Source organism: Trichomycterus rosablanca, chromosome 13, assembly GCF_030014385.1.
Source record: "Trichomycterus rosablanca isolate fTriRos1 chromosome 13, fTriRos1.hap1, whole genome shotgun sequence".
NCBI lineage: Eukaryota > Metazoa > Chordata > Actinopteri > Siluriformes > Trichomycteridae > Trichomycterus > Trichomycterus rosablanca.
The window spans coordinates 5,773,495-5,791,986 of NC_086000.1; the positions used below are offsets into that span (position 1 = coordinate 5,773,495).

The 18,492-nt window shown below is 38.9% G+C and overlaps 1 protein-coding gene across 1 annotated transcript; it reads left to right on the forward strand.

Moving 5' to 3' along the window:
• The first annotated feature begins 2,452 nt into the window (after positions 1-2,452).
• On the forward strand, positions 2,453-17,323 carry LOC134325650 ((E2-independent) E3 ubiquitin-conjugating enzyme FATS-like). The gene is made up of 5 exons (XM_063007898.1): positions 2,453-2,551; positions 3,142-3,313; positions 5,475-5,538; positions 8,252-8,351; positions 16,728-17,323. Exons 1-5 carry the CDS (start codon positions 2,453-2,455, stop codon positions 16,764-16,766), a joined length of 474 nt encoding a protein of 157 aa, XP_062863968.1. The 3' UTR covers positions 16,767-17,323.
• Positions 17,324-18,492: the final 1,169 nt, after the last annotated feature.

The following is an 18,492-nucleotide window of genomic DNA, read 5'->3' on the forward strand; positions in this document are numbered from 1 at the left end:
TGCCCCCGTTTATAAATGAATGCTCATTATAGTGCAGTTTGCAGAAGTAATTCCCACTTTATAGACTGTCAGATGTTTACCACACGTATTTGCTGAGGCTTATTAGTCTTCTCAGCTACGTCCTATAGTGTTTGAAGAAACATCCAACACTTCCATCTGCTGAGACATAAAAAAACACCAAAGTTAATTTAGTTAGGGTAAGATCATCCATAACATTAAAACCACCTCCTTGTTTCTACACTCACTGTCCATTTTATCATCTCCACTTACCATATAGAAGCACTTTGTTGTTCTACAATTACTGACTGTAGTCCATCTGTTTCTCTGCATGCTTTGTTAGCCCCCTTTCATGCTGTTCTTCAATGGTCAGGACCCCCACAAGACCACTACAGAGCAGGTATTATTTGGGTGGTGGATCATTCTCAGCACTGCAGTGACACTGACATGGTGGTGGTGTGTTAGTGTGTGTTGTGCTGGTATGAGTGGATCAGACACAGCAGCGCTGCTGGAGTTTTTAAATACCGTGTCCACTCACTGTCCACTCTATTAGACACTCCTACCTAGTTGGTCCACCTTGTAGATGTAAAGTCAGAGACGATGGCTCATCTATTGCTGCTGTTTGAGTTGGTCATCTTCTAGACCTTCATCAGTGGTCACAGGATGCTGCCCACAGGGTGCTGTTGGCTGGCTATTTTTGGTTGGTGGACTATTCTCAGTCCAGCAGCACTGCTGTGTCTGATCCACTCATACCAGCACAACACACTAACACACCACCACCATGTCATTGTCACTGCAGTGCTGAGAATGATCCACCATCTAAATAATATTTGCTCTGTAGTGGTCCTGTGGGGGTCCTGACCATTGAAGAACAGCATGAAAGGAGGCTAATAAAGCATGCAGAGAAACATATGGACTACAGTCAGTAATTGTAGAACTACAAAGTGCTTCTATATGGTAAGAGGAGCTGATAACATGGACAGTGAGTGTACACACAAGGAGGTGGTTGTAATGTTATGGCTGATCAGTGTTTCCTGAGGTTAATAAAAGGAACGTTTACATTGAGAAAAAGATTAAAGACTTTGAAATATCTAATGTGTAGATAAACAATAATATTAATGGTATATTTTATTAATTGAATAGAGCTAAATAAGAGTTTTATTTACATACTTTGTTGCAAACAAAAAGCTGAGCAGGAAATATACAAAAGTAATCTAGATGAAGAACAAAAGTTAAAAGGGGGACAGGGAAGAAAACTAAAAGAATGCAGTTCATCAGTTTAATGAACTCCCTATATTAAAGCTAATATATGACAATCTCTCTTGCTTATCCTTTATCTTTCCCCAAGAGCTAGTTTTTCTTGCTTATCCTGGCTCCCAGCCATATTCTCCAGCTAAACACATTTACCCATCTCAAGTGGGAAATAATCAGCCTCTTTGCAGCACATTGATCTTTTGTATGCAGTCTTCAGGGCATGTGACAGTCTGAGAGCATGACTGTGTACTGGAGGGCAAACACCAGCTATCACTGCGAGTGGACACTTCTCCTCGAGCTCTCTTTGAAAAATAGACTTTTAATTTCTGTCTCGCGCTCTATCATCTTTCCTCTTGTGCTTATCATGTTCTCTGAGCACCTCATGCTTTTTTGAAAGGTTGATTAGCAAAGAAAAGTTTACCAGGCTAATATATACAGTATGTGGTTGTTAGAACTAGCTCTGCTGTGGTAAGAAAGAAAAATCAAAGTCAACAGGAGAGGATGCCAAATGGCTTGCGGTCTCAAAAATTAAGAACAGACTCTGCTTCAGCCTACTGGGTATTACCACAGCAAATGGCTTTGTTTTCTGTTTGTAACATTTAACACAATTTAGAAATTTTTGGTTGGTGGACTATTCTCAGTCCAGCTGGGACAGTGAGGTGTTTAAAAACTCAATAAGCATTGCTGTGTCTTATCCACTCATACTAGCACAATACACACTAACACACCATCACCATGTCAGTGTCACTGTAGTGCTGAGAATGATCCACCACCCGAATAATACCTACTCTTTAGTGGTCCTGTGGGGGTCCTGACCATTGAAGAACAGGGTGAAAGGGGGCGTGCAGAGAAATAGATGGACTACAGTCAGTAATTGTAGAACTACAAAGTACTCCTACGTGGTAAGTGGAGCTGATAAAATGGACAGTGAGTGTAGAAACAAGGAGGTGGTTTTAATGTTATGGCTGATCGGTGTACAATGCATGCAACTAAGGGTTAAGGAACTAGTTTAGGTGCCCAGCAGTGCCAGCCTGGCAGGTGGGGGATTAAACCAGTGACCTTCTAATTACCAGTCTATTATGATAACCGCTGACTTACACTGCCCTAAATATGTTTTCACTTAATTTGCTTTTAATTAGTAAACTCCAGAGTGAGTGTCAGTACCACTCATAAGGGCGGAGTGCCAGCTTCCCATGCTGAGATGAATACTGGACTACAGGAATGCGTTGGTTCTCCGGATCTCAACAGCTGGACCTGCGGATCCAAAAGCACCGAGCAGCTCGAGCACCTGAGCCTTAAAGTAAGCATTAGTTATACATTTTCATACTAACAATAATTACATTAATGTGGTTTTCCAAGATCTCAAATAGAGTACGTTTGCATTGTGTGTGTAGTTTATGAATGTGTCTGTTAGATGGGGTAGTAGCATTAACAAATTTATCAATAAATACATATTTAATTCAACATTCAAAATTATTAATAAATACATATTAATCAATAAATACATCTGTAGTTTTTATTGTTTAGCTGAAATTTGGAAGCCAAATCACATACTACCCTAAATCAGAAAAAGCTAGAACAGTGTAGAATATGCAAATATAAATGTAGTGCTTTTTTCATGTACTGATTTTTATTTCACTGCAGACTCTGTGATGATCCATCCCTGATGCCTCAGAGCCCAGAAAACTCTCAATCACTATATTTGTTTATGGTTAGCTTGTTGCTGACATGCCACCATAACAAACATTAAATAAAATATTATTGCTGGTTAATGCAACGTGTATATTAATTTCATTTCAAAGTCAGAAACACTGGAGCAACTTCTTGTCAAAATATATTTAAGTGAACACATTCATTAAACTCTTAATTTTTATTGTCATTGTCATTCAGGAGGCTCTAGAGCTTTTTCGGCCAGATTTCATCTTCCAATCTAAGAGACGATTGCGCCAACTGGAACAAGTGGCCAGAGAGAGGCGGGGCTTACAAGCAGCAGACTCTTTAACAGAGTTAGAGGCCACCAATAAGCGGCCTCTAAACTGTACCAAGCCACACCCATTAAGTGGTAAGAAACATTTAAATGTGGACATATGTAGTAAAATATCACAAAAGTACTGTAGCACAGTTTGTGTAGCACATTAAAATGTAGAAAACTTAAAGGCCAGAGGTCAGATTTGCATCTCCTATTACCATAATTTTAAAGGAAAAAGTTTTGTGAGGTAACTTACAAGTACATGGACACTAAAACAAGAACTTGTTGGACGTCCTTTTCTAAAACAATGGGCATTATTATGAAATTGGCCCTTTATGCATCTATAACAGCCTCCAGTCTTTTGGGTAGGCCTTCCACAAGGGGAAATTTGTGCTCATACAGTCAAACGAACATTTTTGAGGCCAGGTATTGCTGCTAGACAAAACAACCTGACTCACACTTGACATTCTAATTCATCTTAAAGTTGTTCATTGGGGTAGAGGTCAAGGGTTTTTGCAGATGACCAGATTTTACTCGCACCAAACCTGGCCTCCTCAGACTTTGCTTTGTGCCCTGTGGTACAGTCATGTTAGAACAGCACACAGTCTGGTGACATCTGCTGGTTAGAGCGGTAAAATTGCATATTCATCATCCATATTCACATGTATGCTTTCTGATAGTTGTTCTGATGGTTTCAAACCCAGATCTCAGCTGTGGTGGGCTAGCATAATAGACCACTACATTACCTGGGTGTCCACACTGTATTTACATTCACAAAACAAAGCAGCTAAAATTTTAATAGCAAATAATTACTTGTTGTTGTATATAAAGTATTATTTTACTGCGAAAAGGTGTAAACCTGGCACAGAGCAAAGCTGATAAATGTGTTATTTAGGTATATTATAATTTTGTAGAGATGGTTTTCTGACGAACTATCTAGTGAATGTGTAAATATCATTAACACAGTACTATGACACCATCTTTGTATAGTATTTTTCTAATACCAGATAATAAAAGTGTCTATCATGAGGGCATTCAGTAATATGGAGTCAGGTCATATTTATTTTTGTAGTGCTTTTTGCAACAGACACTGTCTCAAAACAACTTTGCAGCATCCCGGATCGACAAACCAAAGCCCCCTGTTGAGCAAGCCAAGGGAAACACTGGCAAGAAAAACTCCTTCAAATTACAGGAAGAAACATTGAGAGGAATCAAACTCAGCAGGGACCCCCATCCTCCTGTCTGTATTTATATACCTCACACAAAGTAGCGTGTTGTTTTTACTGTTTTGGCAACATGATACTGTAACATTTCAATTATAACAATAAAGTTATACAACCTAGTGCATATACACAGATCAGCCATAACATTAAAACCACCTCCTTGTTTCTACACTCAGTGTTCATTTTATCAGCTCCACTTACCATATAGGAGCACTTTGTAGTTCTACAATTACTGACTGTAGTCCATCTTTTTCTCTGCATGCTTTGTTAGCCCCCTTTCATGCTGTTTTTCAATGGTCAGAAATCTCCCAGGACCACCACAGAGCAGGTATTATTTGGGTGGTGGATCATTCTCAGCACTGCAGTGACACTGACATGGTGTTAGTGTGTGTTGTGCTGGTATGTGTGGATAAGACACAGCAGCGCTGCTGGAGTTGTTAAACACCTCACCAACCAAAAATATATCCAGCCAACAGCGCCCCATGGGCAGCGTCCTGTGACCACTGATGACCAATATATGAGCGATCGTCTCTGACTTTACATCTACAAAGTGGACCAACTAGGTAGGAGTGTCTAATAGAGTGGACAGTGAGTGGACATGGTATTTAAAAACTCCAGCAGTGCTGCTGTGTCTGATCCACTCATACCAGCACAACACACACTAACACACCACCACCATGTAATTGTCACTGCAGTGCCGAGAATGATCCACCACCTAAATAATACCTGGTCTGTGGTGGTCCTGTGGAGGTCCTGACCAGTGAAGAACAGGGTGAAAACAAGTTAAAAAAGTATGTAGAGAAACAGATGGACTACAGTCAGTAATTGTAGAACTACAAAGTGCTTCTATGTGGTAAGTGGAGCTGATAAAATAGACAGTGAGTGTAGAAACAAGGAGGTGGTTTTAATGTTATGGCTGATTGGTGTATATAAAAGCAGCAATAGAACTGACATGCTGCTTTTAAAAAAAGCCTGAGACAACCACAATCTTCACACTACCTATTTTCTTTTTTTCTTCATTTGTCCTCTAGATAACCTTTTTAAACCCAAGGAGAGAGTGATCTCAGGCAGGGAGATGCAGCTCAGATCCAGACGGTTGGTCCTCTTACATTCACACAACACCCAAGCACACTGTATAACCTACTCCCTAAAAATTTGATTGTATTTCTATACAGTCAGCTTTAATTGTTTTCATATTTAAATGTGTATAACATAAAAGCTGGAGCTGATAAAATGAATTCATACAGATGAATAACATTAGTCAGGACTTACACCGACTTACACCGATCAGGCATAACATTATGACCTAATATTGTGTTGGTCCCTCTTTCTCTGTCAAAACAGCCCTGCAACTGTGATGCACTGTGTATTCTGACACCTTTCTATTAGAACCAGTATTAACTTCTTCAGCAATTCAAGCTACAGTAGCTCGTCTGTTAGATCGGACCACACACACCAGCCTACGTTCCCCACATGCATCAATGAGCCTTGGCCGCCCATGACCCTGTCACCGGTTTACCACTTTTCTTTCCTTGGACCACTTTTAACAGATACTGACCACTGCAGACCGGGAACACCCCACAAGAGCTGCAGTTTTGGAGATGCTCTGACCCAGTCGTCTAGCTCAGCCTTTCACAACCGGGGTGCCGTCTGGATTCGTCAGGGGTGCCGTCAAAAATATTCTGACGTTACTGATATTGAAAATGAAATAAATTTAAAATACAAAAAAGTCAACTCATCATGAAAATGTAGACCATTAGCCGCCTCAAACATCAAAACTTGTCTCACAAGCTCCTTTCCCCATGCTACAACGTCAACGCGGGTTGCGTGCGTTGCCTATAGTGATGAGTCGTTCGCGATCGATCTGATTCTATTAAACGGCTCTTTAAAATGAACAAAAGGAACCGAGTCGCGCCTCTGGGAGCCGTTATAATATATTTATATAGTTCTTATCGGCTGTAATTCAACCATTCCGCTTCTATCAGTAGAGGGAATTAATCAGTCACAATAAGAGCTGTTTATTGTCGAAATTCAAATCACTTTCAGTATCGCGGAGAGAGCAAGCGACACACACTCACACACAGAGAGAGAGAAAGAGAGAGGGAGAGAGAGAGAGAGGTAATTACCTCATTAAGGTAAATATTATAATTTTTATTGTTATTAATGTTATTAATGTTTTATTCTATTTTATATTTTTGCACATGTATCTGTTTTGTATATATTTGTTCTTTTTTATTGTTATTTTTATTATTTCTCTCTAACTTGCTTGGGCTATACGAATGTCCTTATTTGTCATGCCAATAAAGCTTCTTTTGCTTCTTTCTGCTTCTTTTTGAGTTTAAGAGAGCCGTAACCGAGCTACAGAGAAACCATGTAGACAATGAGCAGTGCTAGTGGTATAATGACAAATAATTGAGAAATAAACTATAAACTTGTTTAATGATGTTAAATCTGATTGGTTCATGGCGCGTATGTTTTAAAGCAGGAACAAACACAGGCATATCTCTGCACAAGAGAGGATTTTTCTGAAACTTAATGCAATACAACCACAGTACGTCTCTTCCCTGTAGTGTTTTTGTGTGTTAGCAGGCCGAGGGATGCAGAGTGTAAGTTTTTTAATACATTTTAGACTGGGGTGACTTGAGATTTTGAATACTTTTAAATGGTGCCGTGACTGAAAAAAGGTTGAGAAACACTGGTCTAGCTATCACACTTTGGCCCTTGTCAAACTCGCTCAAATCCGAACGCTTGCTTATTTATCCTGCTTCTAACACATCAACTTTGAGGGTCAAATGTTCACTTGCTGCCTAATATATCACACCCACTAATAGGTGCCGTGATTAAGAGATAATCAGTGTTATTCACTTCACCTGTCAGTGGTCATAATGTTATGCCTAGTCAGTGTATATACTATGTATAGTGAATACATTTGTTATTGTATATAAATATAGAGTATTATATATTGGTAGTTTGATTATAGGTCCACACAACCTTTTAAATTAGAGTTTGCATGTTCTCTTCATGTCTGTGTGGGTTTTCTCTCAGAGTTCCGGTTTCCTCCCACAGTCCAAAAACATGCAGTCAGGTAAATTGGAGATACTGAAGTCCCCCGTATGTATGAGTGTGTGCACGTATGTATGTGAGTTTGAAAGGATGTACATGATCTGCAACAATGCTTAGGTAGGTGGTACATGTCAAAGTAACATCCACACGGATGGCAGGACCCAAAGTTTCCCAGCAGAACATTGCCCAAAGCATCACACTGCCTCCGCCGGCTCTACTATCAGTCTTAATTAAGATAGATTGGAGGGTTTCCAGAGGACTTGTTTGTGTGCTTCTGTCCTGCATAACCCAACAATGCTTGAGCTTTAGGTCATAAACTGCCAGACATTCCCCTTCGGATTCATGGTTCTATCAGTAATGAGAAATTGTCCAGGTCCTTCAGATAGAAAGCAGCCCCAGACCATCACACTACCACCACCATGTTTGACTGTGAGTATGATGTTCTTATGGTGGAGTGTAGTGTTAGCTTTTCACCCATCACTTTGACACACCAGTATACAGAATATTATCCCAAAAGTCTTTGTGGTCATCTAGATGGTCAACAGTTGTTTGCGCCATGCAACTCTACTATGAATGCCAGTTTTGCCCAGTGTACTATATGTTTATCATTAATATACCTCAATGCCTGTGTGCAGCCTGTGAGCCTCTATTGCAATTCAGTGAATGTAAGATTAAGAAGAACATGTCTAACCAATAAATAAAAACAACTATATATTTTTTCTCTGTATAATATCTTTGTAAACAGGATTTACAGACGACTGCCAGAGGTGACAAAGAGAAAAGAGGAAGAAAAGAGAAGGCTGGTATTGCAAACCAACAGAGTCAGAGCTGAAATCTTCAAGAAGGTACAGCAGGGTTTACTTTCAACTTCTTCTAGCCCCCTTTAGCCTCCTTTTTATTATTTCATTATTATTGCATAATAGAGCATAATGCCACTGCCACTATGCTTGCCAACAGGCAACAGAGTATTGCTGGGTTCAAATCCCAAATCTTTCTTATCCACACTGAATTATCATTAGCATTTATTTATTAAGAACTTTCTTTTTTCCAATGACCAGTGCAAAAGTTTAAATCCAGCAGTGATCCAGTGCTGCAAGACTTCCCAATAATTTTCACTAACTGAAATAGAGCAAAAAATGTGTATTAAGAATAACACAATTTAATTTTAGCTTAGTGTGGTACAAAGTTTACTCTTATACACCGATCAGGCATAACATTATGACCACTGACAGGTGAAGTGAATAACACTGATTATCTCTTCATCACAACACCTGTTAGTGGGCAGGATATATTAGGCGGTAAGTGGTAAACCGGCAACAGGGTCATGGGCCAAGATTACTCAGATTACTCAGATTGCTGAAGAAGTTAATACTGGTTCTGAATACACAGGTGTCAGAATACACAGTGCATCACAATATTAGGAAGGCGTCATAATGTTATGCCTGATCAGTGTAGATTGTAATAAGAACAGTTATTAGAGGGTAAATAGTTATGTTAAGTGCACTATTAAACCTTTACCTACCTGTGTTTAGCTGTTGTGCTGAGAGCAGCTCTCACCATCAGCTAAAGTGGATCTGAAGAGAGCATGTTTATAAAAAAAAAATCCTTTCACCCCAGGTACAGACAGCAGGTGTTGAGTTCTGAATTGTGTGTGTGTGTGTGTGTGTGTGTGTGTGTGTGTTTCCACCTGGGTGAACTCTTGCCTTCTGAAGGTGTTTGATAACACACCACAAATTTAGAAAGTACCTGCTCATCTTTGTAACAGCATCTTTTTTTTTTTAAAAACACAATGTTTATAACCCCATATATATTTTATATTTCACAACCTAATTTATATATTTTTTTTTTCTGTAATAAAAAATAATATGCCTACTGGAGGCTGTTATTATAGAGGTAAAGGAATGCTGTTGGTGTAGTCAGTGAACGCTTATAGTAACAGAGAATGAAGAGATAAAGCCTTTATTTGTCATATATTCATATACAGGTGTGCAGTACAATGAAATTCTCTCTTTGCATATCCCAGCTTGTTTGGATACAGCCATCGTACAGTGCCCCTGGAGCTGAGAGGGTTAAGGGCCTTGCTCAAGGGCCCAACAGTGGCTGCATGGCAGAGCTGGGAGTCGAACTCTCAACCTTTCAGTCAATAGCCCAAGCTCTATCCACTAGGCTACCACTGTCCCTAATTATTTATTTAAATTAAATTATTTCTAAATATTGCTCAATGATTCTTTAAATATAAATTATTTCTTCTTAAACAAGTTAGCAGTAAACTAGTCACAATTACACAAGTGAGGTGTGAGGTGCCAGGTGTGAAAAAAGGTCCTGGGTTCAATTCCCAGATGGAGCAGTTTAGGTCCTTTTTTTTCTCCCTTTTTGAGCGCATCCAATTGCCCGATTGCATCATGCTTCCTCTCCACCAATGCCGATCCCTGCTCTGATTGAGGAGAACGAAGCTAACCCACAGCCCCTCCGACATGTGGGCAGCATGCCGTATACATCTTATCACCTGTACTTTGAGACTCAGAGGTGAGATTCGATACGAGATTCGAGATCCCAGCTCTGGTTCCAGCGTGTGTTTTTACCGCTGCGCCACTTGAGCGGCCAGTTTAGGTCCTTTTTGTGTGGAGTTTACTTGCTCTCCCTGTGTCTGCATGGGTTTCCTCTGGGTGCTCTAGTTTCCTCTCACAGTCCAAAGACATGCAGTCAGGTTAACTGAAAATACTAAAAATGCCCTTGTGTGTGTGTGTGTGCCCTGTGATGAACTGGCAACTTGTCCAGGATGTTTCCTATCTTTTAAGCCAGTTTGCTGCCAAATATTCCTCTGAAAACAATTAACTAAAATATTAAAATAATAAGTGGCCAAAAAAGAAGGGGAGAGAGAGTCTAACAAGAATGGAGTCAAAGTAGAAAACCCCACAGTCCACGCTCACTCTGAAAGACATAAAGATAGACAATAGCTGCCCCCTGGTGGCCATTCACTTGCCATACAGAGGCATAATCAATACAGCCCCCAGCAAAACGCAAGACCACACAGAACAGCAGGGTATGACAGATAAAAGAGAATGAGTACCTAGTTGCCAGCAATGCCAGCTACCCGTGAGTGACAACCCAAGCTCTTAAAAAAATAACAAAGGCAGGGAACTCAATAAAACCGACGCTGAAAAGGAAAAGGCTTGCTGTGTCCAGGATGGCTCCTGCATGGCAGCGCCTAAATGGATGCTGCCACAAGACCACTGGAGACAGCTTGTGTCCAAGGTAGTTTGCTTATGCTGGCCAAGATAAAAGGTCTCCCGCTTAGATACCAAAAAAAAAGGATCAAAAAGAATTCTGACAAAACAGAGCCAGCAGGTAGAAGAGCTGGTTGGAGACAAGCCCAGCATCTGGACCTCATAGAAGCATGCAGGTAAAATACCTGAATTTAAAAGTCCTCTGATTTTTAAAGCTGAAGTAAATAAATGCTTCATTAGGCACAGAGACTTCCAATTTAATAACCGTCACTTAGTCATCTGTGCCTCCATGCTCCTTGCCGCCCCCTGCAGCCCCCTGCTGGCCAACAACTAATTTTTAACTCCTGGCAAACGTTTGTCCAGAACATGACTTGTTCATTGTTTCTCTAATTACCTTGTTGCTGGCCGTCCTCTTTCTTTTTTACCTTTAAATTCATTATGAGTATAAGAGTATATAATGTTTTCTGCGACTGTGGAATTTATTACAGAATAAAGGTGGTACCACAGATCCAGGTGTTTATTGTGGAATGGCATGTTTGGTGCAAAAAACTGCAGACTTTCAACCAAGAATAACCATGAAAATTCACTGTGCTTAAATTCAGATAAATATTTGTGTTGGAACTGTTAAAGTTTATTTGTGAAATATTTTGGCTATAGATCAAATACAGAACCAGAATGTAATTTCTGTTTTGAACTGACTGTAAAATTTCATTAAATATTCATTAAATAGGTAAATTTTTATTGTTTGAGACAGTGTTGACAATAATAATAATAATAATAATAGTAATAGTAATAATACTTATTTCATTTTCATGTTTTACCACCACTTTGTTTGAGGTTTTAGTGGGTCTGGCTACTCTTGAATCCCTGGGCATTATTATTATGATGATTATGATTATGATTATTATTATCATTTTTATTATGATGATGATTATTTTTATTATAATGATGATGATGATTTATTATTATTATTATTATACCATGTTTAAATCAATGGGGTTTTTTTCCAGTTACAATTATGTATGATTTAATAGTAGTATATTTATATTAAGTGTGTAAAAATAGTAATAATTATTATTATTATCCATTTTATTTTCATGTTTTACCACCACTTTGGTCAGGGTTTCAGTGGGTCTGGCTACTCCTGAATCCCTGGGCATTATTAATATTATTATTATTATTATTATTAATAATAATAATAATTATGATTATTATTATTGTACCATGTTTAAATCCATGGTTTTCAGTTAAAATTATGTGTGATTTAATAGTAGTATATCACATTTGTATAAAATAGTTATAATAAAAATATTGTAATTTAAATTAAGTGCTTTATTAAATACTCTGCACTCAGGAGGGATATCACATGGCAGTCTGCTGCAAGGACAAAAATTTACCAGCTGAATTCCTAGGACTAAAGTTCAAAAGAATGCTGGCATAGGAGCTGGCAGAAAAGAGAGCCGAGCATAGATCAGCTTAGCTTACCGGCCTTACAGATTATGCAGTTGACTGCACACACACCATACACTACGCATAATGAGCCAGCAGCGAGATGTCTGATGAGGCCAGTATTGAAATATTCTCATGGCTGAAGCAATTTAATGCTTAATGAGGCGCAGAGGCTCTTACTTCAAAGAATTGACATTAACAGTCATAAACAGGCTTTCCAGTTATTGCTCAGAATGAAATAACATGTTTAATTAATTGTTCCTAGTAAAAACTCTATGTATTGATAAAAACAATTAATCATTCAATTAAATAGAGTCCTTTCTTTATATATGATATGTCCAGAGTGATAGATACAGAACACTCAAGCATTGATATGGAGTATGTCTCAAGTCTAGTTTGTTTTACCACATAACCACTTCCATTCAGCAAAAAGACCTTTATTAATTATAGTAGGAAAAACATCATGGACATTGAGGGGTGGCTTAGGCTTAGCACTTTAATTACAAACCCTGTTTCCAGAAAAGTTGGGACAATATGTGAAATGCAGTAAAGGAAGAATTTGTTAATTCTCTTGAATACTTACTGACCTGGAGAAAGTAAAGAGAAAAGAATTCCAATGTTTTCATAGATCAACTGTATTGTATTTTGTATATAGTGACACATTAAGAATATGATGCCTGCAACACACTCCAAAAAGGCACATATGTGTGTTTACCCCTGTGTTTCAACACTTTTCCTATTACTGAGACTTTTTAATGGTTTGGGAACTGAGGACACTAATTGTTGCAGGTTTGCAAGTGAAATTGTCCTTCATTTGGCTTGAAACAAAACTTCAGCTGCTCAACAGTCTGTGGTCACCACTGTCTGATTCTCCTCTTTATAATGCTTCATACATTTTCAATAGAAGACATATCTGGACTGCAGGCAGGCCAGGCAAGCACACACATTCTATGTCTATGAAGTCATGCTGTTGTAGCACATGCATGATGAGGCCTGGCATTGTCTTGGTAATATAACCATGACCTTCCCAGGAAAAGATACTGCCTTAATGGCAGCACACGTCTCTCCAAAATCCTAATATATTCCTTTACATCAATGCAACCCACCCATGTCATGGCCACTGATGCACCACCATACCAAGACAGAAGTTGGCTTTTGCACCCTTCACTGATGTCTTTGGCACAGACAACTTGATGTCTATTTTTCCTGAGAACAAGCTGAAACATGGACTCATCTGATCACATCACATGTTTCCACTGTCTTTTAGTTAATCTGAGATAAGCTCGGGCCCATAAAACTCAGGCGTTGTGTAATAGTTTTAGGTAGCACTTCTTGATGCAGCGGTAGACTGTGTTAAGTGACAATGGTTTGCTGAAATGCTTCTGAGCCTATATGTCTATATCTATCATATAATCATGACAATTTCTACTGCAGTGCCATTTGAGGGCTCAAGGGTCATGTAGAGTCAACAATAATTTCAAGCCTTGCACTACACAAACTAAGATTTCTATGGATTCCCTGAATCTGTCAGAATATTGTATTGTATAAATATATAATAATATTATAGGCATTAAATTTGACATTTATTTTCATCTACAAAATGCATGGAAGGTGATTAGTGAAAACACTGGAGATTTCATCAGTTAAATAGAGATTAATGAGAATTACCAAATCACAGATTTTTCTTTTTACTGCATTTTACTGAACGGCCCAACCAGATGTTTTCTAAAAATGGGGTTTGTATCTACACACAAATTCAGCAGATGCTAGGGCCACTCAGGTGGCGCAGCGGTAAAAACACATGCTGGAACCAGAGCTGGGATCTCGAATACATCGTATCAAATCCCAGCTCTGCCTGCCGGCTAGGCTGAGCGGCCACATGAACAACGATTGGCCTGTTTTTCAGATATGGGCGGGACTAAGCCGGATGGTGTCTCTCTCTTTTAACTAATGCAATTACGACCTCTGCTGACTGATTGATGCCCCCTGCACAGAGATGAGAAAAGGGTGCTCTCAGAGTGTGTCTCTCCGTACACAGTGCTGAGCTGCCCTGCACTCGTCAAAGTGTAGGTGATAAGATGCATACGGCATGCTGCCCACGTGTCGGAGGGGGCGTGGGGTTAGCTTCGTTCTGCACAAACAGAGCAGGGATCGGCATTGGTGGAGAGAGATGTATGACGCAATCGGGCAAATGGACGTGCTAAAAAGGGAGAAAATGCATAAATAAAATATACATATAAAAAAAAATCTGCAGATGCTTGGAAACGTTTCACTTTAAAATAGCATAGTTACAGATGACCCCCTGATAGATCATTACTAATTACTAATTAAATGATGTTAAATACATTTGTTCTTGACAGTATAGTACTTGTTGTTAATCCATTCTTTGGTAAAATCGTCCCAATTTGTCAAAAGTCGAGTGTAATTTTGGATTGAAAGTAAATAAATGATTTATAAATGAATTATTTAAATATTACTGTACGTACTTCACCACCACCCATCCAAGCGTTAATTTTCTTTTATATCCACCAGAGGTCAGTATTGCTCTCTATATAAATCCTCCACGCGTTCCCACACTAATATTCTGATTAATTCCTACACAATAATTTATTCATTCATTCCCTTTGTTCTGTGTAATGACTGACACTTCTCCCAGAGTTCAGGTGGAGTGTGTATTCCCACTGCTCTTGGTGTTGACAATACTAATTGTGAGAACAGTTCTATTGTCCTCTTATTTAAATTCAGGCTGCTGTACAAAGCCCTAAAGGGTAAGCCCTTTGTGACCCATGTTTAAAAGTGAGCTCCTCTTGAGATTTTTTTTTACAGGTATCAGACCCTTAGAGAACTTTATCATCTGTCATATGAAGTCAGATTGACTGTTTTCCCTGCAGCCTGCTATCAGAGCTACACCTTAGCATGACAGTAATGGCTGCTTGATCACTAAAGGATGAAATTAGCTATACAATAACATCAGAAAATATATCTGGGGCTGTAATAGGTGTATTTATTTTGAAAATTATGACTGACATGTGATTACTTTGTATTTTCCAAAAATGTTGGGAGCAGCAAGATAATATTATTTGTTGTTGCTGTTGCACAGCTACATGCATGATATAGTACATGCAATTTAGATTATGCTTTAGGTGGTTTTATTTTAAATGTAGCCACAGCATACATACTGTATATATGTATGTGTATGTATAATATATATACACAGACGAGGCATAACATTATGACCACTGTCAGGTGAACCTGTTAGTGGGTGGGATATATTAGGCAGCAAGTGAACATTTTATTCTCAAAGTTGATGTGTTAGAAGCAGGAAAAATGGGCGAGCGTGAGGATTTGAGTGAGTTTGACAAGGGCCAAATTGTGATGGCTAGCTGGTGGAGGCAGTGTGATACTTTGGGTAATGTTCTGCTGGGAATTCTTGGGTCCTGCCATCCATGTGGATGTTACTTTGACACCTACCACCTACCTAAGCATCGTTGCAGACCATGTTTACCCTTTCATGTAAACAGTATTCCCTGATATCTGTGGCCTCTTTCAGCAGGATGATGCGCCCTGCCACAAAGCAAAAATGGTTCAGGAATGGTTTGAGGAGCACAACAGCGAGTTTGAGGTGTTGACTTGGCCTCCAAACTCCCCAGATCTCAATCCAATCGAGCATCTGTGGGATGTGCTGGACAAACAAGTCTGATCCATGGAGGCCCCACCTCGTAATTACCTGCAATTTCTAAGACCGCAGGTAATTAAAAATGAATAGCGTTTAAATTGCTTTTTGGTTAATTCCTTATATTTGATTTGCACAGGCTAAAATCATTTATCAAGTGGGGCTTTTAAAGTTTTGTGAAGTTGGTTGACAATAAATAATTTTGCCTTGCGTTACTACAACTACTGTAGGTTGGGTGTTTAATTAAAAACCTAATTAAAAGAGAATTTTATCTTATTTCTGTACTGTAAGAGATTGATAAATAATATTGAGCTTATTATGATCATCATTTGTTACCTTATAACACTGTGGGCTATATAATGCTTACTGAAGTAGTTCTTTTTCCAATTAGGATATTTATAACAAATATATTAGTGTACAATAATTTAACTTCATATAAAATTATGTGTAAGTGGAAGAGGTAAGATCAAAAATTATTGGATAGTATAATAGGTTAAATTTGATGTGTACCATAGTGTAGATTCTTTAGTGTTGCTGAGATACATTTTCAAAAAGGTCTAATGAAAGTGGACAGAATATATTGAGCTCCATTGAAATTTGTTTGTACTGTTTTATTAAACAGCAAGTCTACGGTGGCCAGCAAAATGGATGAGAGGGAGAGGTTATAGCACAGTGATGTGAGTCGACAGAAAGTTATTATTGCCCTTCATTAGAAAATCATTCTAGGGGGCAACCACTTGGGATTGTGGGTAAACTGTTTTTATTATTATTATTATTGCCACACTTTGGAGTAGATAGCTGCTCTGAATGGAAGCTCAGGTGTTGTTGACCAATAAACAATGAGTGTTTTTTGTTTCGTTTTTTTTCCACAGAAACTTCTGGACCATATTTTACAACGAAACAGCGACTAAGGAGCATCTGTGAACCAGATTGACATCCTTCTGGATCCCTCTTGCCCGTGGCAAAGAGCTTCAGTTTTAAAAGACCTTGGGAGCCCCCAGATGAGATCAGTACAGGCTTTTTACATCGCACAAAATTCAAAACACATTTTACTGTTCTTCAGCTAAATTCATACAATGGGTCCTGAAATGATCTTCTTCCAAGACATCTGCAAATGAAATGATGATTACGAGCCACTTTGTCAGAGAAGAGGACTTTATTGTGAGACATTGCTTCAAATAATGCTCTGCTTTTTATCACTGGCTCACCACTGACTGAACGTTATACAGTATTATAGAGCTAATTATACAGTTTTCAAAAGGGACCAATGAAGAGTGTGGCCTGTTAAATTACTTTTTATTATTCCATGTGTTCTGAATCATCTTAGCATGTCATTACAGATAAATGTCCAGTTAATATTGTCCCTAATAAAAGACATGTGGTCTGATGCATTTTTCATTCTGAAATTGGCTGCAAAGGCATAGTGGGAAAGTAACACAAAAGTTACACACATGAGTATATAGTACAGTTGTGTTAAATAAATGCTCGGGCAGTTACACGTGGGTTGTGATTATTGGAAATCTCACTGTGATTTGGGAAAACCTCACCCAGTATTCATTCATCTATTATTTTAAGCATACTCTACTTTAGGGTTGATCAGTGAGTTCAGCTCCACTGTTTGACAGTGTATGATATCCAATATATTTCCATTTAGAAATGTGTTTAAAGGCAGTACTGAATGTTCTGAAAGGGGAGTTATAGAAAGATACTTCCCAAATGCTAGAGTATTAAACATTTTGGTGCTGATCCCTTGATTTTTTCCAAGCTCTATTGTATTGTGGGTTTGATTGAATTTTTTTTGCAATTTTCCCCCAATTTCCTCCCTAATTTAGTATTTTCCTTTGCATTATGCTTCCTCTGTACCGATACTACCCTCCATTGCTGACTGAGGAGCGTTGCAACTGACACACGCCCCCTCTGATATGTGTGCAGTACCGACTGCATCTTTTTACCTGCATGAGGCGAGTTCATATGTGGATCACGCTGTCCACATTATTCCTCAACTCTTTGCAGGCGCCATCAATCAGCCAGCAGAGGTCGTAGCTGCATCAGTTATGAGGAACCCTGGTCCGGCTTTCCCACCCTGTATGAACAACAGTCAATCATTGTTCATGTAGCCGCCCAGCCCAGTCGGATGGCAGAGCTGAGATTCGAAACAATGTGTTAGAAATCTCAGCTCTGGTGTGCTAGTGTATTTTACCGCTGCACCACCTGAGCGGCGTGGGTTTGATTTTAAATTGAGACCCTTTTTCAGACCCTTTGCTGTTGCACTAAATTGTGGTCAGTTGCATCCTGTTTGCTTTAATTATCCTTGATGCAATTTCAGCCTCATTTGGCCTGTTGCCCTTCTGTTGGTCTGTACCATACATAACCGTCAACCTTCATGTTCTCTAAAAGTCTTGACCTGTCAGCGTTTTAAATCTTGTCCCTTTACAGAACCCCCCACTGCTGCCTTTGAGCACTTCTTGGAGCTTTTCAGCCAGTGGTCTGGCCATAACAATTTGGTCCTTAGCAAAAGCACTCAGGTCTTAATGCCTGATTAAATCTGCTTAGTTTAATGTGCATTTTGTGATTCATGTATTATTTACATATTTTTCATGACCCAGTTCAATACATTGAGCAAATGTCTTTTGCTTA

What these genes read in the sequence shown, in the direction of transcription:
- LOC134325650 (XM_063007898.1), top strand. Translation starts at nt 2,453, where the DNA reads ATGAATACTGGACTACAGGAATGCGTTGGTTCTCCGGATCTCAACAGC. An exon ending in CAAGCCACACCCATTAAGTG is followed by an intron (nt 3,314 to 5,474) that starts GTAAGAAACATT and finishes TTTGTCCTCTAG; the next exon opens with ATAACCTTTTTAAACCCAAG. An exon ending in GAGCTGAAATCTTCAAGAAG is followed by an intron (nt 8,352 to 16,727) that starts GTACAGCAGGGT and finishes TTTTTTCCACAG; the next exon opens with AAACTTCTGGACCATATTTT.